Here is a 24,811-nt window from a genome sequence, read left to right on the forward strand (position 1 = left end):
CCAAGGATTTGGACGTTCCAATAGACCATATCCTCGCGGCCGCAGGATGGGCAAAGGATGTTTTACAAGTATTACCACAAAGAGATTGCAGACCCTGGTGTATTTGGTGGTACTGTTTTGGATTCAGTATTAAATGTTCCCAGTGATTAAAATGGAACACATAATGTTTATCATAAAATAAACCATTAACTGATTAAACATATGTTATGGTTGCATGTTATTGACTGTCTTTCACTCATAGAGTCAATCAAAATGCAGTGATACGCCGGAATTGAATCTACGGCCTGAAACACAGAAGCTTTAAAATCTTCACGTAGTCACTCACGTGACTCCGAAGTAAAATAGCAAGATTAAATGAGAACTTACCAGTTTGAAGTTTGATCTTTATTTTATGAGGAGTTACGTTGAGGGACTACGTGCCCTCCGCTCCCACCCTAATAAAGATCAAAGGTAAGTTAAGTTTGTATCACATAGCTTACTATTATCCTTCGGTATATATCATCTGTGATTTCACACCGCTGCTTTGAAGATTGACGCACGTGCGCCTGGACGGGCCTTCTTCACGTAGTCCCTCAACGTAACTCCTCATAAAATAAAGATCAAACTTCAAACTGGTAAGTTCTCGTTTAATCTTACTGTTAATTGGCTTGGTACAAATGTAAATTGTCCCTAGTGTGAGTAGTGTTAGTGTGCGGGGATCGCTGGTTGGTGCGGACTCGGGGGGGTCAAAGGGCCTGTTTCCACGCTGTATCTTTAAACTAAATTTTACTAGATTTTAAACTGACCAGGAGCAGGGCCTTACATCGCCCGGCGCGGCTTAAACGGCCGCGGGACTTACCATCGCCCGCCGGGGGTTCCAACATCAAGAGCCTCGATCAGCTCAACTCAGCAGCTCGACTGCATGTCCGCGGGATGAGGAATAAAGAACAGAGAATAGGGAAGAGATAAGACTTTTGCCTTCCATCGCAGTGAGGAGGTCTTTGGAGATTCACTGTGATGGATGTTTGTGTGGCCCTTTGACCCCCCCGAGCTGGTGGCGGGGCGACTCGTTGCAGCGGCTCCTACAGCCTGTCTGTCTTTTTTTATTTTTTGTCTAGTTAAATGTAGTGTTTGGTGTTTTTTAAATACTGGTTTTTAAATGTGTATATGTGGGGGGCGGGGGGGGGGAGGGGGAAACCGTTTAAAATCTCTTCCCTGTCCGGGAGACCCGACCTTTTCCCTGTCGGGTCTCCGTTGTCGTTGGGGCCTAGCACCGTGGAGCGGCCTCCAACCTGAACGACCCGGGGGCTCAGGAGACTGCGCTGCGGACTACTCACCATCGTGAGGCTGGCCGGCCTCGGAGCGTGGGGAGCGGTGGTGACTCGCTGCTGCGACTCGACTCCTGGGGCTCGGAGGCTCCAGCAACGCAGCCGCAGGTCCGGTGGACTGGGGCATCGGGAGCTCGCGGGTCCGGGGGGAGAGAGAGACCGCTTCCCGGAGCTCCCGCAACGCGACTTTTCCAGCCCGTGTCGCGGGGTTTGGAACGACCCGGAGCGGGGAAGTACATCACCCGGCACGGCTTCGTGGCCGTGGGACATTACAGCGCCCGCCGGGGGCTCCAACTTCGAGACTTCTAGACCGGGAGCGGGGCCGTAAATCGCCCGGTACGGCCTAAAATGGCCGTGGGACTTATCATCGCCCGCCTGGGGGGCTTGGACATCGGGAGAGACATGGAGAGCAGGGGAGAGAAAAGACTTTTGCCTTCCATCACAGTGGGTTCACTGTGATGGATGTTTGTGTGAACTTAATTGTGTGTATGTCTGTAGGAAATTGTTTTTGTTTGTATGGCTGTGGAAACAAAATTTCGTTTGAGTCTCACTGGGGCTCAAACGACAATAAATTTGTATTGTATGAATTGTGTTAATTGTGTGTGTTTTTTTTTTGCTGTTATGACTGCAGGAACAAAATTTTGTTTGAACCTTGTTTGTTTAAATGGCATTCTGGCATTCTTCTATTCTAAAATAAGATGCCTCCTGACCCACTGTTACTCCAGCATTTTGTGTTCCCCATCCTTTTTTTTTTTGAGATGCTGCCTGACCCAGACTTACTCCAGCACTTTGTGTCTCCCTCTACTTCCCCCCTACTTTCAGTCTGAAGAAGGATCTCGACCCGAAACGTCACCCATCCTTTTTTCTCCAGAAATCTGCCTTGACTCGCTGAGTTACTCCAGCACTTTGTGCCTGTCTTTGGTATAAACCAGCATCTGAAGTTCCTTTCTACACATTGCACACCTTTCCATGCTTAATGCAAGACACTGAAGATGAATTCCTGTTCCAATGTTAAACCAACTCAGAAACAATGAAATCACCCAAACTGTAAACACAAAGGTTAGAAAAGTCTCAAGGCAAATATTTATTGGACAAAGCCACATGTACAAAACAAAACAGCTGGATAATGAATGAGCAAACTTTTGTTACAACATTTAAATTTACATACAGCAGGACAATAGTTCCAGTTTAAATAAAATTAAAATCCTTAACTTTCCCCCAAATATAAAATTTCATTAATGTTTTCAAAAACAATTCTGATGGTATAATGATTTAAGTTAGACAAATAAAAAGTAAAAATGATTGCTGATAATTTTCTGTCACTTTGGCAAAGAAAAGGTATATGCTATGTGAGATTCTTTTATCAAAAAACATACCAAAGACTGTGTACATCTGGGATAAAGCTTAATGATGAATATTGCACTCAATAATGTACAAGAGTAAAAACAAAGGGCATTTGTAAAATATACTGTGCATGTCACTGGAGAAGTTAAAATACCCTGATTCAACGTTCCCTCAGTGACACTTTTCTTTGTTATAGGCAAGGCAATAATGCTAGTCTCTGGTGAATCTCTATATTGTTCAACATTACAGCTCATGAAAATACTTTTACTACAAACGCGACTGTGTACAGAAAGCTCCACGCACCTGGTGACTGAACAGATAACAACTGTACACTGGAATAATTTTACATTTAGGCTCATTAGTGCACTGTGGTGGAACATCACTGCCATTATCAGGGAGACAGCTGTGAGAAATGCAAAGCTACATGCATTAAATGTTTATGCATGACAACACGTGCCAAAAGCATTGAATTTCACCAGAAGTCATTCAGTCCTGCCTGATATATACTAACACTCCTGTAACCTGCACAGAGTCTATTATGCTGAACCCAATTTTTTTTTTAAACACAGCTTAACTATAATCTTAAATTCTGTTGCATGAGACCACATATCCTATTCGGAATACAACTTCCTTATGCCACCTTGTTTTTAATAACTATATACAGGTAATAGATATGTGTAAACAGACAGCAAAAATATTGGTGCTAACATTATTCCCTGTTTTGTTTTCTAATATATTAAACATACAAAGTCTATACTTTTAAGACAGGTTTGAGTAGCAAAGCAATGGAGCCAGTTCCACCACGGAATACTAAAATATGTACAGTTTAATGCGGACTAGCAAAGTTCCTCGGAGAACACTTAAAATTCAATTGCATTCTCTGGATCAGAGCTCAAATGTGCAAAACGTGATTTCTTTTGGGTTCACAACCCAGTTGGCCTGGCTTTTCGAAAGGTAAGGCGGAACTCATCTGCCATCCTGCATGAGAAGTATCCTGAGTGAAAACATGCAAGGAAAGACCGCCGCTGGTAACCCTTGGCGCTCAAACCATGGAGGACGAGTTCGAGATGCCCTGGACTACAGTCCCACCCGCTGTTCCACTGATTGCGTTGAAGATGTGATACGAGTCGGGCAGGTGGCTGATCTTCATCCCATCGTCCGCCAGCGAAATCTGAACAAGGAAAACACACGAGTTCAACACAAAGCGCGCGGCACGGCCTCGACAGAAAGACAACTTCGCTCGCGCAACCATTTCTAAAGCCAACGACCCAAAATGGGCAACGGGTTTCAAGTTAATTCCAAGATCGTTGCGCACACAAACACGCTGATGCCATGCATTTGCAGACATATCAACGGGGACATTACCATCCAATCTGCTCACATTACATGAGGAAGCATTCAGAGAAAAGGAGAAAATGAGAGAATACATGGGTTAGTTTTCATTTGTATCACACTCCAATTTATATCCTAGAAGTACAGGTAGTTCTAAATTGCGGGTTAATAAAATATCTCAGCATTCCTTCTTTTATTTTCCCTCTTTTTATCTTAACATGTTTTTATCTTTTTATCTTAACGTGTCGCACAAAGTCGGGATCATGCAACATTGCCTCATGACAATTTTAAAAAGATCGTAGCATAAAAGGAACTGAATGATTAAAAAACAAATAAAATGGGCCCACAAACTTGCAGTGAAATTGGAAGGTTGCAGTTATATTCAGAGTGATGGCTCTGGGCCTGTACTCGCTGAAGTTTAGAATCTCATTGAAACCTACCGGATAATGAAAGGCCTGGATAGAGTGGACGTGGAAAGGATGTTTCCGGTAATGGGAGCGTCGAGAAATTCCGGGTACAGTCTCAGAATAAAAAGATGGACCTTTAGAACGGAAATGAGGAGGAATTTCTTTAGCCAGAGGGTGATAAATCTGTGGAATTCACTGCCACAGATAGCTGTGGAGGCCAAGACATGGGGTGCTTTTAAAGTGAAGATTGATAGGTTCTTGACAGGTATGGGTGTCAAAGGTCATGGGGAGAAGGGAAGAGAATGGGATTGAGAGAGAAAAATAGACCAGCAACGATTGAATGGCGAAATAGACTCGATAGGCTGACGGGCCTAATTTTGCTCCTGTCTTATGGTCTTTTGCAGTAAACCTGCCTGTTCAAGACCAGCTGGATGGAACCACATATCACTATTTGAAATGGTACAGTTCAAAATATTTTTTTTTCTTAAAGCCGATTACAGAAGAACGCCAGCCACATTTCTGACCGTCGCAAATATCAAAATCTTACCTGTCAAAGACTCTACAACACAAATTTCCCAGAATGGGAAAAATACACTGAAAGGAATAAAAGGTTCTTCTGATACAGGTAGAACACCACTTATCAATCAGCATAAATATGTAACAAAGATCTTTCTCCTTTGAGTCTTAAATCCCTGCCTTTCTCCACTGGAGAAGCAAATGACAAAGTGTTTGGAAAGATTGGCAGGGCCAAGGTTCCAGGATCTAACGAGATATGCAAAGCGTTCCTTCCATCTGCAAGAATATCCCTGCTCTTCATAGTTCGACTGCAGTGGTTTCCAATTCGAGCTGCCAGATCTCACATTAGGTGGTTCCAAATATTGCAGGAAAGGTAGTTAGACATTTCCCAGATGAAGAAGAACAAAAGAAAATTGAATAATATATTTATGGATAGGGGCAGTGAGGGCCCTTGTGTGAAAATGCTCTTCTGGGATAAGGCCAACTTTGAGGGTATGAGAGAGGATCTCGCTCAAGTTTACTGGAGCAGGTTATTTGAGGGAAAAGGAATATCAGTCAAGTGGGATGTTTTAAAAAATTTTGCTGACAAAAGCTCAGGGTATGTACGTCTCTGTTAGAGTGAAGGCAAAGCAGGCAAATGTAAGGAAGCTTGGCTGACGAGGGAAATTGAGGCATTGGTCAAAAATAAGAAGGATGTATGGGACAGGTATAGGCAGCTGGGATCAAGTGCCTCCTTGGAGGAGTTTCGGGAACTAAGGAGTAAACTGAAAAAGAAAATCAGAAGGGCGAAAAGGGGCTAGGAGATAGCTCTGGCGGGTAGCATTAAGGACGATCCCGAAAGATTTTATAAACACAAGGGGGAAAAGGGTAACTAGAGAGTGGGACCTCTCAGGAATCAAAGTGGTCAACTCTGTGTGGAGCCACAGGAGATGGGCAAGGTCCTCAATGAGTATTTCTCCTCCATATTTACCGACAAGAAAGACAGCAGGACGGAGGAACTTGGGGCAGTCAATGGAAGTGTCTTGAGAGCAGTCAGTGTTACCGTCGAAGAAGTACTGAAGGTACTATGTGTATGAAGGTAGACAAATCTCCGGGGCCTGATCAGATATATCCGAGGACATTGAGGGAAACTAGCTGGAAATTGCGGGAGCCCTGGTTGAAATTTACGAGTCGTCCATAAATACAGGAGAGGTGCCGGAAGACTGGAGGGTGGCAAATGGTGTGCCTCTATTCAAGAAGGGATGGAGGAAAATTACAGGGAACGATAGGTCGGTGAGCTTAACATCTGTAGTTGGACAGTTACGAGAAAGTATTCTGAGGGATAGGTTAGACTGACATTTGTGTAAGATGGAACTGCAGTTGCTGGTTTAAACCGAAGATGGACACAAAAAGCTGGAGTAACTCAGCGGGACAGGCAGCATCTCTGGAGAGAAGGAATGGGTGACATTTCGGGTCGGGACTGAAGAAGGGTCGATGCACGAAACGTCGCCGATTCCTTCTCTCCAGAGATGCTGCCTGTCCCGCTGAGTAATTCCAGCTTTTTGTGTCTATATACAGGCATTCGAATGGACAAAGGCTGATTAAGGATAGTCAGCATTGTTTTTTACGTGGCAGGTCGAGTCTCACAAATCTGATTGAATTTTTTGAAGATGTGGCCAAAAAGGTCGATGAGGGCAGAGCTGTAGATGTTGTATACATGGATTTCAGTAAGGCATTCAACAAGGTTCCGCATGGTAGGCTGCTCTGGAAGGTTAGATCGTGTGGAATACAAGGATCTGGCCGCCCGCAGCGGCGACTGCGGAGAGATTATGGCCCCGACCACGGGGGAAAATGGAGGAGGACTGGCTATACTTTGTGCCTTCCACCACAGTGAAGAATGCTGTGGTGGATGTTTGTATTACATTTTTATCGTGTATTGTGTGTTCTTTTTTATTGTACCGCTGCTGGCAATTTCATTTCACTGCACTTTATTGTTATTGTGTATGTGATGAATAAATCTTGATTGATTGATTGATTGAGATAGCTGAATGAGTAGCAGATGGGCTTCATCAAAGGAAGCAGCGAGTGATGGTGGAAGGTTGCTTCTCGGACTGGAGGCCTGTGACTAGTGGTGTGCCTCAGGGTTCGGTGCTGTTTGTCATCTACATCAATGATTTGGATGAGAATACACAGGGCAAGATTAGCAAGTTTGTTAATGACACAAAAGTGAGTGGTTTTGCAGGTAGTGAAGATGGTTGTGACAAATTGCAGCAGGATCTTGATCGATTGGCCAAGTGAGCTGAGGAATGGTTGATGGAATTTAATGCAGAAAAATGTGAGGTGTTGCATTTTGGGAAGTCTAACAAGGGCAGGACCTACACAGTGAATGGTCAGGTTCTGGGGAGTGTTGTAGAGGGATCTAGGAGTGCAGGTGCATGGTTCCTTGAAGGTTGAGTCGCAGGTAGATAAGGTGGTCAAAACGGCTTTTGGCACAGTGACCTTCATCAGTCAGAGTATTGAGTATAGAAGTTGGGAGGTCATGTTGCAGTTGTATAAGACGTTGGTGAGACCGCATTTAGAGTATTGTGTTTAGTTCTGGGCACCATGTTATAGGAAAGATATTGACAAGCTTTAAAAGGTTCAGGGAAGATTTACGAGGATGTTGCCATGATTAGAGGGTCGGAGCTATAGGGAGAGGTTGAGTAGGCTGGGTCTCTATTATTTGGAGCGCAGGAGGATGAGGGGTGTTCTTATAGAGATGTATAAAATCATGAGAGGAATAGATCAGATGGATGCACAGAATCTCTTGCCCAGAGTGGGGGAATCAAGGACCAGAGGACATAGGTTAAAGGTGAAGGTGAAAAGAGTTAACAGGAATTTGAGGGGTAACATTTTCACACAAAGGGTGGGGGGTGGGTGTATGGAACAAGCTGCCAGAGGAGGTAAATGAGGCTGGGACTATCCCAACGTTTAAGAACCAGTTAGACAGGTATATGGATAGGACAAGTTTGGAGGGATATGTACCAAGCACAGGCAGGTGGGACTAGTGTAGCTGGGACATGTTGGCCGGTGTGGGCAAGTTGGGCCGAAGAGCCTGTTTCCACACTGTATCACTCTATGCCTCTATAAAATGTACTTGGTTTCATTGCTACCTTCGCTTTGGGGTTGGAAGCAATCCTCTGGAATGCCCATTAAAAGGGGTGTTGGTGGAAGTGGAGTTCAGATCTTCATGAGTGTGTGGAAGTGTGGCTTTCTGCCAAAAAGATTTGTAAAGGCGGGTCTGGTGGGCAGCGCAGTTGCTGCACAACGAGGGGACGCCACAGTTCACCAGAAACGACCAAGCAGTTGAAGATGTGAATGTACATTTGATGTTTAATCAATCTAATTTAGGTTATAATTATAATTTAGACTAACCATACATACTCTGTGTCACAAAACACATTCCCGTGAGGTATGTTGTTAATGGGTTTGCTACATGCAGTCGGGGGACCCACCTGCTCATGCATGATGTTGGACAACTCACGAACCATATCCCTGTAGTTGCTCTTCATCTCTTCTTGATACTCCAGCTGGTCTTCCTTGATCAAACGTTCGTTTATGACCAAGGCTTGCCCACAAGCTTCAACAAACTGCCTGTGAACACGGAGAACAGACACTGAGCCGCGGTTGGCGAGTGATGCATTGGCCGACAAGGTCATAATGGGTCAGACACACTGGCGTTTACCTGAACACCTCCTTCAGCTGCTTGACTTTATTGTCCGGGTACTTCTTCACATTGGCTTCCTCCAGGAAGGCCCTGGCGTAGGCTAATGGCCCAGCATTGACCTACGGAAATAATGGCACAGGGTGATCGTGGCAAGTACATCAAAGCTTGGAGACAAATATACCTTCCTGATGGACAGTCATCCTCAACAAAGTGTACAAAACCATGAGAGGAATAGATCGGGTAGACACACACGGGTAGAGTAGGGGAATCGAACATCCAAATTGAAAGACATTTGGACAAGTATCTGAAAATCCTTTTTTTTGGTGACAAACGTTTTCAGTTGAATGGATCACAAACTGTCTTATGTTACTGCTCATAAATAGAACACATCTGGATTTGTACATTGAAAAAAAAAACACTTCCATTTAAAATAAATTGGACAAGAAAATGAGTAAATTATCTGATAGCCTAACCAAAGCAATTCTGCAGTTTTTGAGTACAATTCCACAACTGTGCTCAAAGGGTAAATGCCAGATCATTATTTATGCTGTTGAAAATCCCACCTGTACGATGACACTGCCTTGGAGTTTGAGCTGCAGTTTGATCATATCAACATCAGAAGAGGAACACAGTATCTGCAGCTCCGACACTTTATTGCTCATCTCGTCGATTGCAACCTCAATGGGATTCAGGTCTATGTGCTGCTGATACATCACAGGGATCCGCTTCTTCACATAGGGGAAATAGTGCATAGCTACGGAGGACAGAACGTAATTCACATTAGGAATGCTGCAGCAAAGATATTAGATGCTTGTTATGAAACCATTGCTCTCTATATGTTCAGGACAATGTTTTTGCGTTTCACTCTTGAAACAGATTACTGAGCTTATGTTCAATCCCAACACTTGGGCAACATTCGTGCAACACCTTTAATATGGAAAAATGCCCCCAACGTACGTACTAGAATACAAAAACAAAAGCTTGTTAAAGATGTAGGTTTTATGGGGACCTTAAAGATGTTGGGGAAATGTGTACAAAGGAACTGCAGATGCTGGTTTAAACTTAAGATAGACACAAAAAGCTGGAATAACTCAGCGGGTCAGGCAGCTTCTCTGGAAAAATGGAATAGGTGGTGTTTAAACCAGCATCTACAGTTCCTTCATATGTACCATTGTGGACTCCACCTATTCTTGATCATCGTTACTTTTTGCATATCTCTCATTCATTGTTTCATATCTCTCTATATCACTGTTGATATCTCCCCTTTCTCTTTCCTCTGACTCTCAGTTTGAAGAAGGATCTCGAACCTGGGTGTCATGGTACATCAGTCATTGAAAGTAGGCATGCAGGTGCAGCAGGCAGCGAAGAAAGCGAATGGTATGTTAGCATTCATTGCAAAATATTTGAGTATAGGAGCAGGGAGGTTCTACTGCAGTTGTACAGGGTCTTGGTGAGACCACACCTGGAGTATTGTGTGCAGTTTTGGTCACCTAATCTGAGAAAAGACATTCTTGCCATGGAGGGAGTACAGAGAAGGTTCACCAGACTAATTCCTGGGATGTCAGGACTTTCATATGAAGAAAGACTGGATAGACTCGGCTTGTACTCGCTAGAATTTAGAAGATTGAGGGGGGATCTTATAGAAACTTACAAAATTCTTAAGGGGTTGGACAGGCTAGATGCAGGAAGATTGTTCTCGATGTTGGGGAAGTCCAGAACAAGGGGTCACAGTTTAAGGATAAGGGGGAAATCTTTTAGGAGCGAGATGAGAAAAAAAAATTTCACACAGAGAGTGGTGAATCTCTGGAATTTTACTTTGGAGTCACGTGAGTGACTAACTGAAGAACCCCGAAAGGACGCATGCGTGTCATATCGCTACATGCATTGCAACGAGTCACAGCAGGGGGAACGACGTTCCCCTTAGCGGCAGAATTTGAAAGCCGGGAACAGCAGGTAAGGAGACTCTGCGTTCTTTCCACTTACTTTACGGGTGGAGGCATGGACAGATCCACGAAGGCTGCGAAAAAGCTGGCGGGGGAGAACCGCGGAGTTGCGGGCAGCCAGCAGCAGCAGCCAACGGCACGCCAATCTCCCGTAATGGGAACAGCTGTGCCCAACTTCGCTCCCGCACCGGCCACGGCCGGGCGGTAAAGCGAAGCAAAAAACTAACAGAGTCGTTGACTCCGATGAGTCCGACTTTGAATAGCCGCGAGCGGCCAGTGCCCGTGAGCATTGGGGCCGGTTGGAGCGGCTTCAGGAGCAGCCGCGAGCGGCCACTGCCCGTGAGCATTGGAGCCGGTTGGAGCGGCTGGGGGGAACAGGAGCAGCCGTGAGTGGCCAGTGCCCGAGAGCATTGGAGCCAGTTGGAGCGGCTGTTGGAGCAAATACACCAAAGTGGCAGGCTCCGGGAGATGGAGACTAGTCACAGTGGGCAGCTAGTAAGTCCTACAGCAGTACCTCTTGTAGGGCTGCACAGTGTTTCTCCCTCATCAGAGGGGAGTATGGGGTGTCAATTCTGGGCTGACCCTGAATAGGGGTGTGCAGAACATACCCCTAGTGTGCATGGGGCGCAAGAAAACCTATTGGATATGGTGTCCCAGTCCATTCAACCCGACCAAACTGGCCAAAACCTGGAGCCTAAAATAGCCGCAAGTATCGACTACTTGTCATTTAACCAGCTATAAGGACAGGCATTATTGGACACCACAGCGAGACACTTACCACCAGGGAACTGCAAATCACTGAATGTTCCCAGTGTCAACCAGTGTATTTGGAAACATGTCGGAGCCTCAATCAGAGCCAGGGACTTGAAACTACAAAAAGTTCTGAAAGTCCTAACAGCGGGAATTACGGCTTTCGCCCGCACAATAAACAAAAAAGACATGACACAAGATCACCAGGATGCACTGGCTTTATTTTGCACCTCCCAATAAGAGTTAAATAGCATTAGGAAGAGTGCCATCCTCCTGGCGGGGTAACCGGCTTTAGACCCTAATTTGCAGGCCTGTGCAAACCTGGAACCTCCAAACCACCAATATTACTATTTGGAGGTGACTTATCCAAACAGGTAAAAGAACTTGACGAAGAGGCTACAACCCTGGGGCTCATTAAAGCAACGTCTAAAAACTACTTCGGCCAAAAACAGCACCCCTACGCACCACCAGTCGGCCAAGACAAACTGGTGAAAGCTCGAAGGCCAGGAACACTGAACATCGGTCTTTCTTAGGCCATGGCCCAGACCGGCATTCCTGGGAAATGCGCTAACCCTCAACACCGACCCAACTACAGATGCAGACACCGGCGCCTCAACATCCACGGAGGATGCCGAAAAAGTAACAAACCTACCACTAGTAACCATGGAGGTAGGTGGGTCTGGTTCCTTACGAATTAAAGGGAGCATGGAGGTTGGTGGGAGATTACAATTCTATCTGGATGCATGGAATAAGTTAACTACCGACACTTATATTTTAAACAGTATAGGGTTATACCATAGAATTTATACAAAAACATAACCCTCCAGTTCAGCATGTACGGAACCGAATGTTCGTGCTTACAGGCATAGGAAAATCAAAAGCGCATGCTGAACTACAGCGGCTTTATAAAAAAGGAGTAATTGAGAAAACCCAACACGAATCACAGGAATTCGTGTCCAAAATCTTTATCATAAACAAGAAAGATGGTGGTTGCCGCATCATCATAGATTTGACTAATTTGAATACTTTCGTACAATATATTCATTTCAAGATGGAAACCTTTGTTACTGCTAAGCAATTGATTTCCAAAGGTTACTACATGGCAAGCATCGATTTTAAAAGATGCTTACTATACAGTACCCATAAGAAAGTGACCACAGATGTTATTTAACACAATGGATTATCTGGGGTTCACCATTAACTCAGTTCACATGTCAGTGACTTTGCCGAAAGAAAAGGTTACAGCCTTAATAGAGGCTTGCAGCAAAATCATTGACATCACTAAACCATCCAACAGACTGGTAGCAAGAATAATTGGGTAAATAGTGGCTGCGTTTCCAGCCACACAATTCGGACCTTTACATTATCGAAATTTACAGAGGGCTAAAATACGAGCACTCAAAAAATTTATGGTGGTCATTTTGACAGACCAATGAAGCTACCAACAGAGGCCATAATGGAACTAAAATGGTGGAAAGATAACATTAGGCATTGTTCCAATCCAATCATTATCAGCAACCCGTCTGTGCTAACTGATGCCAGTGCACTTGGTTGGGGTGCTACCAATTCCATCTCCAGCTGTGGGGGAGATGGAATGCACAGGAGGCATCATTTGGGGAAATTGTTTATTTATGCATTCCCTCCTTTCTGCCTCATCAGTCGGGTATTAAGGGAAATACAGCAAGACTCTGCGTCTGGTATTTTGATAGTACCCGATTGGCCTACTCAACCATGGTTCCCGGTGATACTCGACATGGTATTAGAACCATGCATCACCATCCATCATAGACCTAATTTACTGGTTCATCCCGCAACAAGGGAAAGTTACCCATGTAATAATTATATAAACCTATTAATTTGTAGAGTTTGAAAGCACCTCTACTACACCTGGGACTGACGGATCGAACAGTGGATATTATTTCAGCGGCCCACAGACAGTCCACCAAAAAACAGTACTTGGTGTACATCAAGAAATGGGAAATGTACTGTCACAACAATAACATCACCCACAGATCTATGAACATCCCGTCTGTTCTGGAATTCCTGGCAAGCCTCCATTACGATGAGGGGCTCAGTTATAGTGCCATCAACTGCGCCAGAAGTGCTCTGTCAACATACCTGTGGCAAGGAACAGAGCGGCATTCTGTTGGGACACACCCCCTGGTAACTAAACTCATGAGGGGCATTTTTAATGTTAATCCCCCAAGAACCAGGTACTCCCAAATATGGAATGTGAGCATTGTACTGACCATGTTAAGTAACTGGTCTCCAGCTACAGCTCTGTCCCTACAGAAACTGACTATGAAAACAGTCACGCTGATGGCCTTGGTCACGGCACTAAGGGTCCAGTCGCTACAGAAACTAAGGCTGGACAACATGACTATTTCATCTGGAAATTTAACTTTTCACATCAATGAATTAGTCAAACAGAACAGACAGGGGTCAGCAGGCCTAAAAACAGAATTCAGGGCCTACCCGACAGATGATCGTCTCTGTATTGTAACACACTTACTATTATATATGGAGTATACTAAGATCATCAGAGGCAAAGAAATGTCACTTTTAATCAGCTACAAACAACCACACAAAAAAGTGACAGTCCAGACCATCTCGAGATGGCTAAAAAAGGTCCTAATAAAGGCTGGAGTAGACACTACATTTAAAATCTCACTCCACCAGGGCTGCAGCTACATCGGCAGCTATGAAGTTGGATGTTCTTATGGACCAAATTCTCAAGACAGCAGGATGGTCAACGGAGAAAACTTTCCAACGATTTTATAACAAACCAGTCATTGAACCTGGAACATTTGCAGAAACTATTTTAAGTTCTGTAATATAATTTTACCCCATAAATAGGGGCTATAATTTGGTGTTAATATATTTATCATTGGTTTTCAATATCATATTGATGTCTAATGATGTTAACACTATTCTCCCCATAATCAAGGCAGATGTGATGCATGGACTCGTTTTCACGGCATGAAATCACAGAGCTTTAAAATCTTCACGTGGTCACTCACGTGACTCCGAAGTAAAATAGTAAGATTAAACGAGAACTTACCAGTTTGAAGTTTGATCGTTATTTTATGAGGAGTAACGTTGAGGGATTACGTGCCCTCCGCTCCCACCCTTGATCATATACTCAACTGGTATCTCTTCTCTAATCTTACTATGTTTAGTCATTACAGTTATCTGTGATTTCACACCGCTGCTTTGAAGAATGACACGCATGCGTCCTAGCGGGGTTCTTCACGTAATCCCTCAACGTTACTCCTCATAAAATAACGATCAAACTTCAAACTGGTAAGTTCTCGTTTAATCTTACTATTCTCGGCCTCATAAGGTAGTTGAGGCCAGTTCATTGGCTGTATTTAAGAGGGAGTTAGATGTGGCCCTTGTAGCTAAAGGGATTAGGGGGTATGGAGAGAAGGCAGATACAGGATACTGAGTTGGATGATCAGCCATGATCATATTGAATGACAGTGCAGGCTCGAAGGGCCGAATGGCCTACTCCTGCACCTATTTTCTATGTTTCTATGAACCAAAACGTCACCTAATCCTTTTCTCTTGAAGATGTAGAGTTTGGGGTGTGAGGCGGTGGGGGGGATAATAGGCATTAGAGATCAGACAGCTGACAGTGGCTAGAATTGGAGAGTGCAGAATTGGTTTGTAGGCCTGGAGATAGTCACAGGGGGATGGAGAAGATTTGAAAGCAAGGGTGAGAATTTAAAAAATGAGACAATGCTCAAGTGGGAGCCAGTTGGTTCAAGAGTGGTGTGTGAAATCAATGGAAGATACACACACACAAAAAGCTAGAGTAACTCAGCTGGGCAGGCAGCATCTCCTGAGAGAAGGAATGAGTGACGTTTCAGGTCGAGACCCTTCTTCAAAAAATCAATGGCTCTGGTTAGGACGCTGAGTGGTCTTGGCATGAGAGGAAGGAAATCGACCCAGTCTGAGTAACACCAACACAAGCACAACATTACAACCATGGCCCAAAGGAGCAAGGGCTCTTGAACTCCTCCCTCGGAATACAAGGAGGATAGAGGAAATGCTGGCAAATACAAGCATCGCCACATGAACTTTAGACGAACTGTGGGCAACTTGGTGGTTGGGTTTAGTTACAATCCGGTTGAAACATAAATCTTTGAAGTTTATGACATTAGCACAGTGTTGTCTAACCTTGAACGAGACACTCTGTGAATTGTTAACCCCACACAAGTTTATCCTCACGGTGGTTTCCACGCAGTTGAACTAGACTTAGCAACAGATTAACCGCGATAAACTAGAAACAATTCAAGCACGGCCATCAGATTTAGGATCAAGAGTGGCAAAACTTGCCAACAGCTTCAGTCCTGAAATCTAGTTCAGTAGACGCAAGAAGATAGACACAAAACGCTGGAGTAATGTAGTCGGGCAGGCAGCACCTCGAGAAAAGGAATGAGTGACGTTTCGGGTCGAGACTTTTCCTCAGACTGAGAATCAGGGGAGAGGGGAACAAGATTTGTGCACACATCTCCCGTTACCTCCTAGAGGGAAGCAATGTGACAATGGAATCACTGCTCACCTGAAGGCACACACACACAGCAGCGGAGGGGTGATTACATTTGCGGATAATCAAGAGATCATAGAAGCATAGAAAATAGGTGCAGGCGTAGGCCATTTGGCCCTTCGAACCAGCACTGCCATTCAATATGATCATGGCTGATCATTTAAAATCAGTACCCCATTCCTGCTTTCCCCCCATATCCCTTGATTCCTTTAGTCCTAAGCGCTAAATCTAGCTCCCTCTTGAAAACATCCAGTGAATTGGCCTCCACTGCCTTCTGTGGCAGAGAATCCTTAGATTCACAACTCCTAAATGGCCTACCCCTTATTCTTAAACTGTGACCCCTGGTTCTGGACTCCCCCAACATCAGGAACATTTTTCCTGCATTTAGCCTGTCCAATCCCTTAAGAATGTTATATGTTTCTATAAGATACCCTCTCATCCTTCTAAATTCCAGTGAATACAAGCCCAGTAGACCCATTCTTTAATTATATGTCAGTCCCTCCATCCCAGGAATTAACCTGGTGAACCTACATTGCACACCCTCAATAGCAATAATGTCCTTCCTCAAATTAGGAGACCAAAACTGCACATAATACTCCAGGTGCGGTCTCACCAGGGAACTGCAGTAGGACCTCCTTTCTCCTAAACTCAAATCCTCTCGCAATGAAGGCCAACATGCCATTAGCTTTCTTCACTGCATGCTTACTTTCAGTGACTGATGTACAAGGTCTCGTTGCACCTCCCCTTTTCCTAATCTGACACCATTCAGATAATAATCTGCCTTCCTGTTCTTGCCACCAAAGTGGATAACCTCACATTTATCCACATTAGACTGCATCTGCCATGCATCTGCCCAACCAATCCAGGTCACCTTGCAGCTTCACAGCATCCTCCTCGCAGCTCACACTGCCACCCAGCTTTGTGTCATCCGCAAACTTGGAGATGTTACATTTAATTCCCTTCGTCTAATTGGTCAATATATATTGTAAATGACTGACGTCCCAGCACGGAGCCTTGCGGCATCCCACGGGTCACTGCCTGCCATTCTGAAAAGGCCAGAACGACAGAAGGTCAGGAGGTGGAGCAAGACTTGGGGACAGGCAGCCCAAACGTTATTTTGAGCAAAATGCAAAAGGGAATGTGATTAATAGACCATTCAACACCTGCTCTATCATTCACATAGGTCATGGCTGATGCCCTTACTTCCGTTCATTTCCCTACCTGATCTCATATAACCTGGTTTCTTAGAGTCCCAACCGTGGATATATTCATTTTTCCCGAGTTATATGATCCCAAAGTTTCACCTCAGTATTAAGTGGCTGACTCTTTATTCCAAGAGGTTTTTTTTTTTAAGTTCTGAGGGCTTTGGAAAGGCAAGGCAGAGTTCTGAGTTGGAAGGAACTGCAGATGCTGGTTTGTACCGAAGATAGACGCAAAATGCTGGTCAGCCGGCCCCGAATTGTTCTGGTGTTTTCTCGCCTCCCGTTTATTTCTCACCCCTTACTTTTGGGCTGAAGAAGGGCTCCGAACTGTACCGTCACCTATTCTTTTTCTCCAGAGATGCTGCCTGACCCGCTGAGTTACTCCAGCATTTTGTGTTGCAGGTAGAGTTCTGAGTTGTCGAATGTGACTTAAAGCTCTCTCACTTACGGCGGGGTAAAGGAATGGAGGGAGTGTTAAGTCCATCAGGTCTTGCGATCAGGAAGAAGCCATACAACTGCTAACACTTGAGGATGATTATATTCTGCTCTTTATATCAGAATCCTGTTGGTTTCCAGTTACCATTGTCCCCATGTAGTACCTCAATCTGTCCATCTTAACAGTTGTAGGAGTAGGCCCCTTGGCCTCTCGTCTGCCCCACCGTTCAATATGATTGTGGCTGATCTATGCTAGACTCACCTCCTCTTCTATGCCAGGTCTCAATTCCTTGATCTTCCAAATATTCATCTATCTCCACCTTAAATATATTTAAAGAACTGGCCTCCACCACTACCATCAAAGAATTCGAGAGATTTACCGCTCTTGAAGGGAAATTCTTCCGTATCTTTGTTTAACACATGCAATCCCAATTTCCGAAATTACATCCCTAAATTTAGATTTCACGACCCCACTCAAGACGAGCATTAGACTGCAGTTCCTTCCTACATATCTTCGGTGTAAACCAGCATCTGCAGTTCCTTTTTACACATTTTGTAAGAAGAGTCTTGACCCAAAACGTTACCGATTCCTTTTCTCCAGTGTTGCTGCTTCACCCGCTGAGTTACTCTAGCATTTTGTATCTATCTTTGGTGTAAACCAGCATCTTCAGTTCCTTCTAACACATTACCCTCATAACATCTACCTGGTCGTGTCCCTCAGTCTTCCACTAGTAGGAGCCTAGGACTAGAGGTCATAGCCTCAGAATTAAAGGACGTTTCTTTAGGAAGGAGATGAGAAGGAATTTCAGAGGGGGGTAAATCTGTGGAATTCTTTTGCCACAGAAGGCTGTGGATGCCAAGTCAATGGATATTTTTAAAGCAGATTCTTGATTAGTACGGGTGTCAGGGGTTATGGGTAGAAGGCAGGTGAATGGGGTTAGGAGGGAGAGATAGACCAGCCATGATTGAATGGCGGAGTAGACTTGATGGGCCGATTGGCCCAATTATGCTCCTATTACTTATGACCTTCACCTCTTGAAAGAACCAGCTTGGTGAGGAGAAGAGTGGGGAAAGGGAGGCTGTAGGTGATGAACAGATGCTGGAGTGGGTCAATTGTTTGAGGCAATGGAAGAATTTGAAGATAAAGTGAGGAGGATTTGAAATTGTGTTCTGCGGGGCAGAGACGCCAAGGTTGAGGTGGTGGATGAGTGAACCAGTGCAGGACAAGGTGTGAGTTTTAGGACTGCTAGTAATTAAGGCAAGGGTCGGCAATCTGGTTCTGCATAGGGGCCAGGATGCATGTCTGTGAGTGGATGGCGGGCCACATCTATCACGTGTACACATGGATTCCACCCCCATCCCGCCCCGGATGGCAGGCATCAAATCACGTGTACCCTTCGAGGACGCCACCCGGAGCACTGGCCCCTAATTACGGGCGCTCACGAACATGGCGTACCTATGGACCATTGCCTTGGCTCTGTCCTGAAGGTGGTGGCTCAAATACACACACTCACTCGTCCCCGGCCTATTGACAACCCCAATCCCGACAGTGAAGCCCAGACACAGAAGGTGCGCGGCCATGCCGGCGGCTTTGCGCAGGATGCGGTACAACCAGAGCTCGGCGGTTCCGCTATTGCGGCCGCCAGTGCAGGCCTCCTTGCGTCACCGTGCCTGGGTGCCGCGGCCTCGGGTCTGGGAGGTACCGAAGATGATGGAAGTCTGCGGGCCGGATAATTACGGGGGGAAAAAACGCCTACGAGCCGGATAATTTCGGGTTACGGCCTGCATTCGGCCGTAGGTTGCCGATCCCTGGATTAAGGGATGAGACATCAGTCAGGTGAATATTTGAACAATGATGTGTGCAGGTGATGGTATAACCAGTCCAAGATTGTAATCTGCTGAAATTGATAAATACATGCACAAGCTAATTAGATTAGGTTCCAATTTAAAGAATAATGGAGCCACATCACCTGTCACAGATAGAATGAAGAGCTCGCAGGCAGTCGTAAATTAGTCACTGCTGCAATAATCACACAAATGATATGCAAAGTTTCAGAGGAGACAAGAAAACCCAAGTTCATCAATTGGTTTCCTTCCAAAATTAGTCGACTTTGGACTTTGGCAAATCTTCCAGTTACTCAAGAGGTGCGCACAAGTTGAGAGAAGATGTTTGTATCAATGTCAATCTGTTCCAGTAATGTGACTGTATGCCCCGATACGCTAATTCCATAAAACACTGAGATTATGAAAAGTGCTGTCGACATACTACTGCAACTTTTCACACTGATAGGTTTAAGCACATATTATTTTTCTTGACAAAGGCTGGTAGATATATGGAATGAGCTGCGAGAGGAAGTGGTCGAGACAGGTATAATAATATTTAAGGGATAGATACATGATACATTTGATCAGATACATGGATAGGAAATGTTTAGAGGGATATGGGTCCACGGCGAGCAAATGGGACTAGCAGAGATGGGCATCCTGGTTGGCATGGACAAGATGGGCTGAAGGGCCTGCTTTCATGCTGTTAAAGGCAGCTCCAGAAAACATTCCTGAACTGGATCATGATCAAACAAGTCCTCAATGATTTCCTCTTCTCAACATCCGTGCTCCAAGTGCCTTGTGTCCTGAACGACACCAAGTCCTGCTCACTCATCATCCCCAGCATTCACTGACTCCCATCTAAACAACATCCTGGTGTCAAAATCCTTAGCCTGGCTTTCTGCTGTAAGATACGGAGATCTAGGCTGGATTCTGGTTTAGCAGGACTGGCAAACTAGGAGAGGCTGCAAAGCCAATTAACCTGCAAACCGTCTCTGGAGTGTGGAAGGAAACCGGAGCATCCGGAGAAAACCCACAGGGAGAACGTACAAACTCCTTACAGACAGCACCCGTAGCCATGATCGAACCCGGGCTTCTGGCGCTGTAAGGCAGCAGCTCTACCGCTACTCCACCATGCCGCCCCAGATTGGGGGGGGGGGGGACATTTTTGCTAATTTTATGAACCAGTGAATTACGCTCCCAGAAGGCTGCAAAGGGAAAGATGTAAAATATATTTAAGGAGATAAACTTATAGGCACAAAAAGTATTGAGCCAGGGGAGAGAGTGGGAATTTGTTACTGAGAGGGAGAGGATTGCTCACGAGTGTCCAAAATGAGAGAGCAGGAGGGAAAGGTTGAATAATTTACTCTTGTTTCTGTTTCCTTTTTAAATTAAATGTCTTTATTTATATAGCACATTTTTAATCAACTTGCATTGACCCCAAAGTGCTTCACATAATTACATCCACACACACAGGCAAAGGTGGGTGAAGTGTCTTGCCCAAGGACACACACAGGCAAAGGTGGGTGAAGTGTCTTGCCCAAGGACACAACGACAGTATGCACTCCAAGCGGGATTCGAACCAGCTACCTTCCGGTTGCCAGCCGAACACTTAGCCCATTGTGCCATCTGTCGTCCCTTCCTTAAGTACGTACGGAGAACATATATGCTCTTGGTGCTAAGAGGTTAGGATTGGAGGAATGCAAAGACCTTGAGGGTTGTGAGACTGGAGGTGATGTCAACAATTAGGGAGAGATTTGAAAATCGCAAAGTCAATGTTAATATAGAAGCAGAGTTAGACACAAATTACTGAAGTCAGTCAGCAGGTCAGCATCTCTAAAGAAAAAGGATGGGCGACGTTTCTGGTCAGAACCCTTCCTCAGACTGGGTGAAATTAGAGTAGGTGAGTAGAAAAGATAAGATGGTTGATATCCCGCCGACAGTTAGAATTGAGAACGTCTAAAGAGGGTAGAAGGCGTCTGGGGGAGTCCGAGAGGAGGAGGATCGTTTGAGACGGGAGAAGGGGTCATTACTGGGTGGCGAGAACTCCTTCCCACAGAAAACGGCGCGGAGGAGACGGAAGAAAAGCTCTACACCATGGTGGGGGCGAGACCTTTATTGAGGTCAGACTGTTCTGTATCGGAAAGGAGGAAGTCAGGGGGGATGGTGCACACATGACAAGGGTGAGGGTGGGGGGCAGGGGGAGTGGACGGAGGTTTAGACAAGGTACTGCGGGGGGGGGGGGGGGGGGGGATGATAGGGTTCGGAGAGGAGGGGGCCATAAAATGGAAGCACCTTGGATCATGGAGTACAAGGATTAAGTAAGTGGGTGAGGTGAGCCCTCGCAGTAGAATCGTGTGAGGAGACATGGTACTCACTGGTTAGGATGGTTCTTCGCTTGCACTGCTGATCCACCCCTCCTTGCTTCTTTCCTGAGACCGTGAAAGGCATCTCAAAAACAAACCGCTGAATGTTGTGGCTTTTCTCAAAATCGGTTTTCCTGTCCTGCATTTCCTTCTCGTCGAGAAACGGCGTCACATACGTGACTTGAATGTAGGCAAACTTTGCATCCAGGTCTTTTGGATTGACCTTGGTGGAAAGAAAATAACTTCATCAGAGAACACTGGGCCAAGTAAAGCTAGATATTTTCGCCAAGGATAAGAGTTAACATTTTGGCAGAGGAGCAAACCCTGCTCAAGTACTGATTATGAGATTCACAGAGGTATGCAAACGTATAAGCAGTAACTGAAAACAAAAGACTGCAAATGTTGTAAATCTAAAGTTAAAACTGAAATTTCTCAGCACGACAGTGCATCTTTGACCTGAAATGTTAACTCTGCTTTTCTTCCCTTAAATGCTGCCTGACCCACTGAGTACTTTCAGGATTTTGTTTTTATTTTTAGCATATTCTGCAACCTGTAATCGTAACTGCAAGTCTATCAATGCAAATTCCCTCTAGTTTCCATGCTGAGCCTCAGTATCGAACCCATGGAATCTTGGTCATCTAACTATGATATGATACGATAGAACTTTATACATCCCAGGAGGGAAATTGATCTGACAATAGTCATAAAAACACAAAATACATGAAACATGAAATTAAAGTGATGAGTGGAAAGGATTGGGGATGTGCAAAGATTGGCATGGGGAGGGGAAGGGGAGTCAGTCTCATATGAACTAGCCATTCATATGATAGGATGCATGTTCGGAGAAAGGAGTGACGTGGACACTGGAGTTCCCCTGGGCTCAGTGTGTTGGCGACCAAAGCTTCTTTTGATCAAAGACCTGAACCCTGGTATAAATGGGTGCCACTTCATCGAAGGAAAACGAAAAGCATGGACGGAGATCGCCAAGAATGTTTGGACAGGCTGGGGAACCAAGCAGAAACAACGCTGATGGGATTTGGTGCAGGTTTGGCAGCAACCATTGGACTGGTGGGAGGAGGATTGAGGTAAGAGGGAACACCTTCCAATAAATATTTGTACAGTACAAAGTCAAGCAACCCAACACACCAATTACTTTAATGGAATGGGACCAGCAGATTTTCTTGATTAAATGTCATTTCTCATTATTGCCTAATTCATTTTTTTTAACGATGTTGCATCAATTTAGATGTCTTAATACATTTTCCAATGAACCAGATAAGTTAACAGGGCTCTGTGAGCGGAAAGGGAATGTTGAAACCGAGGGCGCAGGTGAGCATTCAGGGCCTGGGTGAGTTGGAAGGCTGTGCTGAAACCAGAAGTGGGGCGAGTTAAAATGGGCCAATGCATTGCTTTACCCTGTCACATGAGGAGTGCGAGATTGTCTTGTTTTTAAAAAGAAATTGGCTGAACTGTAAATGTCCATCATTTGTTGAAAAGCATTCAGGACAGTTTTTCTCTCCTTTATTCATGAGGACACTGTGGAGAGCGGCCCCTCCCTAATCAGAAGGTTTTCACAAACTGCTGCAATCTTCATGGCTAAATGCCCAGCATAAAATGTACAGAAAAATAAAATTAATGATTATAGATTACTCTTACTGGAGCTCATTGATTGAGCAGTAAATCCATTCACTTGTACAGATCCCTAGTGAGACCACACCTGGTGTATTGTGTGCAGTTTTGGTCTCCAGATTTAAGGAAGGACATTCTTGCTATTGAGGGAGTGCAGCGTAGGTTCACAAGGTTAATTCCCGGGATGGCGAGATTGTCATATGCTAAGAGAATGGAGCGGCTGGGCTTGTATACTCTGGAGTTTAGAAGGATGAGATGGGATTTTATTGAAACATATAAGATTATTAAGGGTTTGGACACGCTAGAGGCAGGAAACATGAACCCAATGTTGGGGGAGTCCAGAACCCGGGGCCACAGTTTAAGAATAAGGGGTAAGCCATTTAGAACAGAGATGAAGAAACACTTTTTCACAGAGAGTTGTGAGTCTGTGGAATTCTCTGCCTCAGAGGGCAGTGGAGGCCAGTTCTCTGGAAACTTTCAAGAGAGAGCTAGATGGAGCTCTTGAAGGTAGCGGAGTCAGGGGATATGGGGAGAAGGCAGGAACGGGGTACTGATTGTGGATGATCAGTCATGATCACATTGAATGGAGGTGCTGGCTTGAAGGGCCGGATGGCCTACTCCTGCACCTATTGTCAGTCAGGAATTCACCCATTGTGGAGAAGATATTGAGAAACAATAGCCCATATTGGGTGGAGAGTTTCAATTGTGCACGTCTTGCAGAAGTGTTGAAGTTTTGGAAATTCCCATTACTACACAATAACTTTAAGCAAAACAATGCCTCCAGAAAACAAAGGCGAGTGAATGATAAGAGTAGGATTACCCAAGGTGGTGGAGGTTTTGTAATAGGGTGGCACGATGGAGCAGCGGTAGAGTTGCTGCCTTACAGCGCCAGAGACCCGGGTTCGATACAGGTGCTGTGTGTATGGAGTTTGTACATTCTCCCTGTGACCTGCGTGGGTTTTCTCTGGAATCTCGGGGTTCCTTTCACACTGCAAAGACGTACAGGTTAGTATGTTTAATTGGCTTTGGTAAAATTGTCCCTAGTGTGTGTAGGATAGTGTTAGTATGAGGGGATCACTGGTTGTGGCATACTCAGTGGGCTGCTGGGCCTGTTTCTCTAAACTATCTCTAAATTAAACCTCTTACCTTTCCATCATCATAGATTATCCTTACATTCTCCGAGCCAAACTTGTCTGAATAAAGCTTCATGAGGCGCTGGGAGATCTCAGACAGCTGAGTCAGCTTTGGCTCTTTATAGATGTACTCCTTTCCATCCTCATCTTCAAAGAAGCCCTGTCAACAATGAAGTCAGGAAAATTGAGTGAAAAGTACGCAAACAGGTGGACACACGAAACATTGAACCAAAGTTAAACCAATCAAAAACTTGAAGACAGTAAACAAAAGATTCTCCAAAGTCTCCTCAAGACCACTGTTAATGCCAACTGCAAAACACAAAGTGCCGGAGAAATGCAGCGGGTCGGGCAGTTTCTGTGGAAGGGTTGGACGGATGACATTTTGG

At 45.0% G+C, this 24,811-nt stretch overlaps 1 protein-coding gene across 13 annotated transcripts in view; it reads right to left on the reverse strand.

The window, feature by feature from the left end:
- Nucleotides 1–2,367: 2,367 nt before the first annotated feature.
- Nucleotides 2,368–24,811, reverse strand: part of dock9 (dedicator of cytokinesis 9) — a 317,738-nt gene continuing 295,294 nt past the window's right edge. For 9 of the 13 annotated variants that reach the window (XM_033023076.1, XM_033023077.1, XM_033023074.1 and 6 more), the window contains 6 exons: nt 24,439–24,585; nt 21,676–21,886; nt 9,155–9,345; nt 8,610–8,710; nt 8,380–8,518; nt 2,368–3,822 (listed from right to left, as the gene is read on the reverse strand). In XM_033023076.1, coding sequence (XP_032878967.1) covers nt 3,694–3,822; nt 8,380–8,518; nt 8,610–8,710; nt 9,155–9,345; nt 21,676–21,886; nt 24,439–24,585 — 918 coding nt within the window. In that variant the 3' untranslated portion in view covers nt 2,368–3,693. The remainder of the gene's footprint in view (nt 3,823–8,379; nt 8,519–8,609; nt 8,711–9,154; nt 9,346–21,675; nt 21,887–24,438; nt 24,586–24,811) is intronic. The other 4 variants (XM_033023071.1, XM_033023070.1, XM_033023068.1 and 1 more) reach the window with 2 other exon arrangements.

This window comes from Amblyraja radiata, chromosome 6 (assembly GCF_010909765.2).
Source record: "Amblyraja radiata isolate CabotCenter1 chromosome 6, sAmbRad1.1.pri, whole genome shotgun sequence".
NCBI lineage: Eukaryota > Metazoa > Chordata > Chondrichthyes > Rajiformes > Rajidae > Amblyraja > Amblyraja radiata.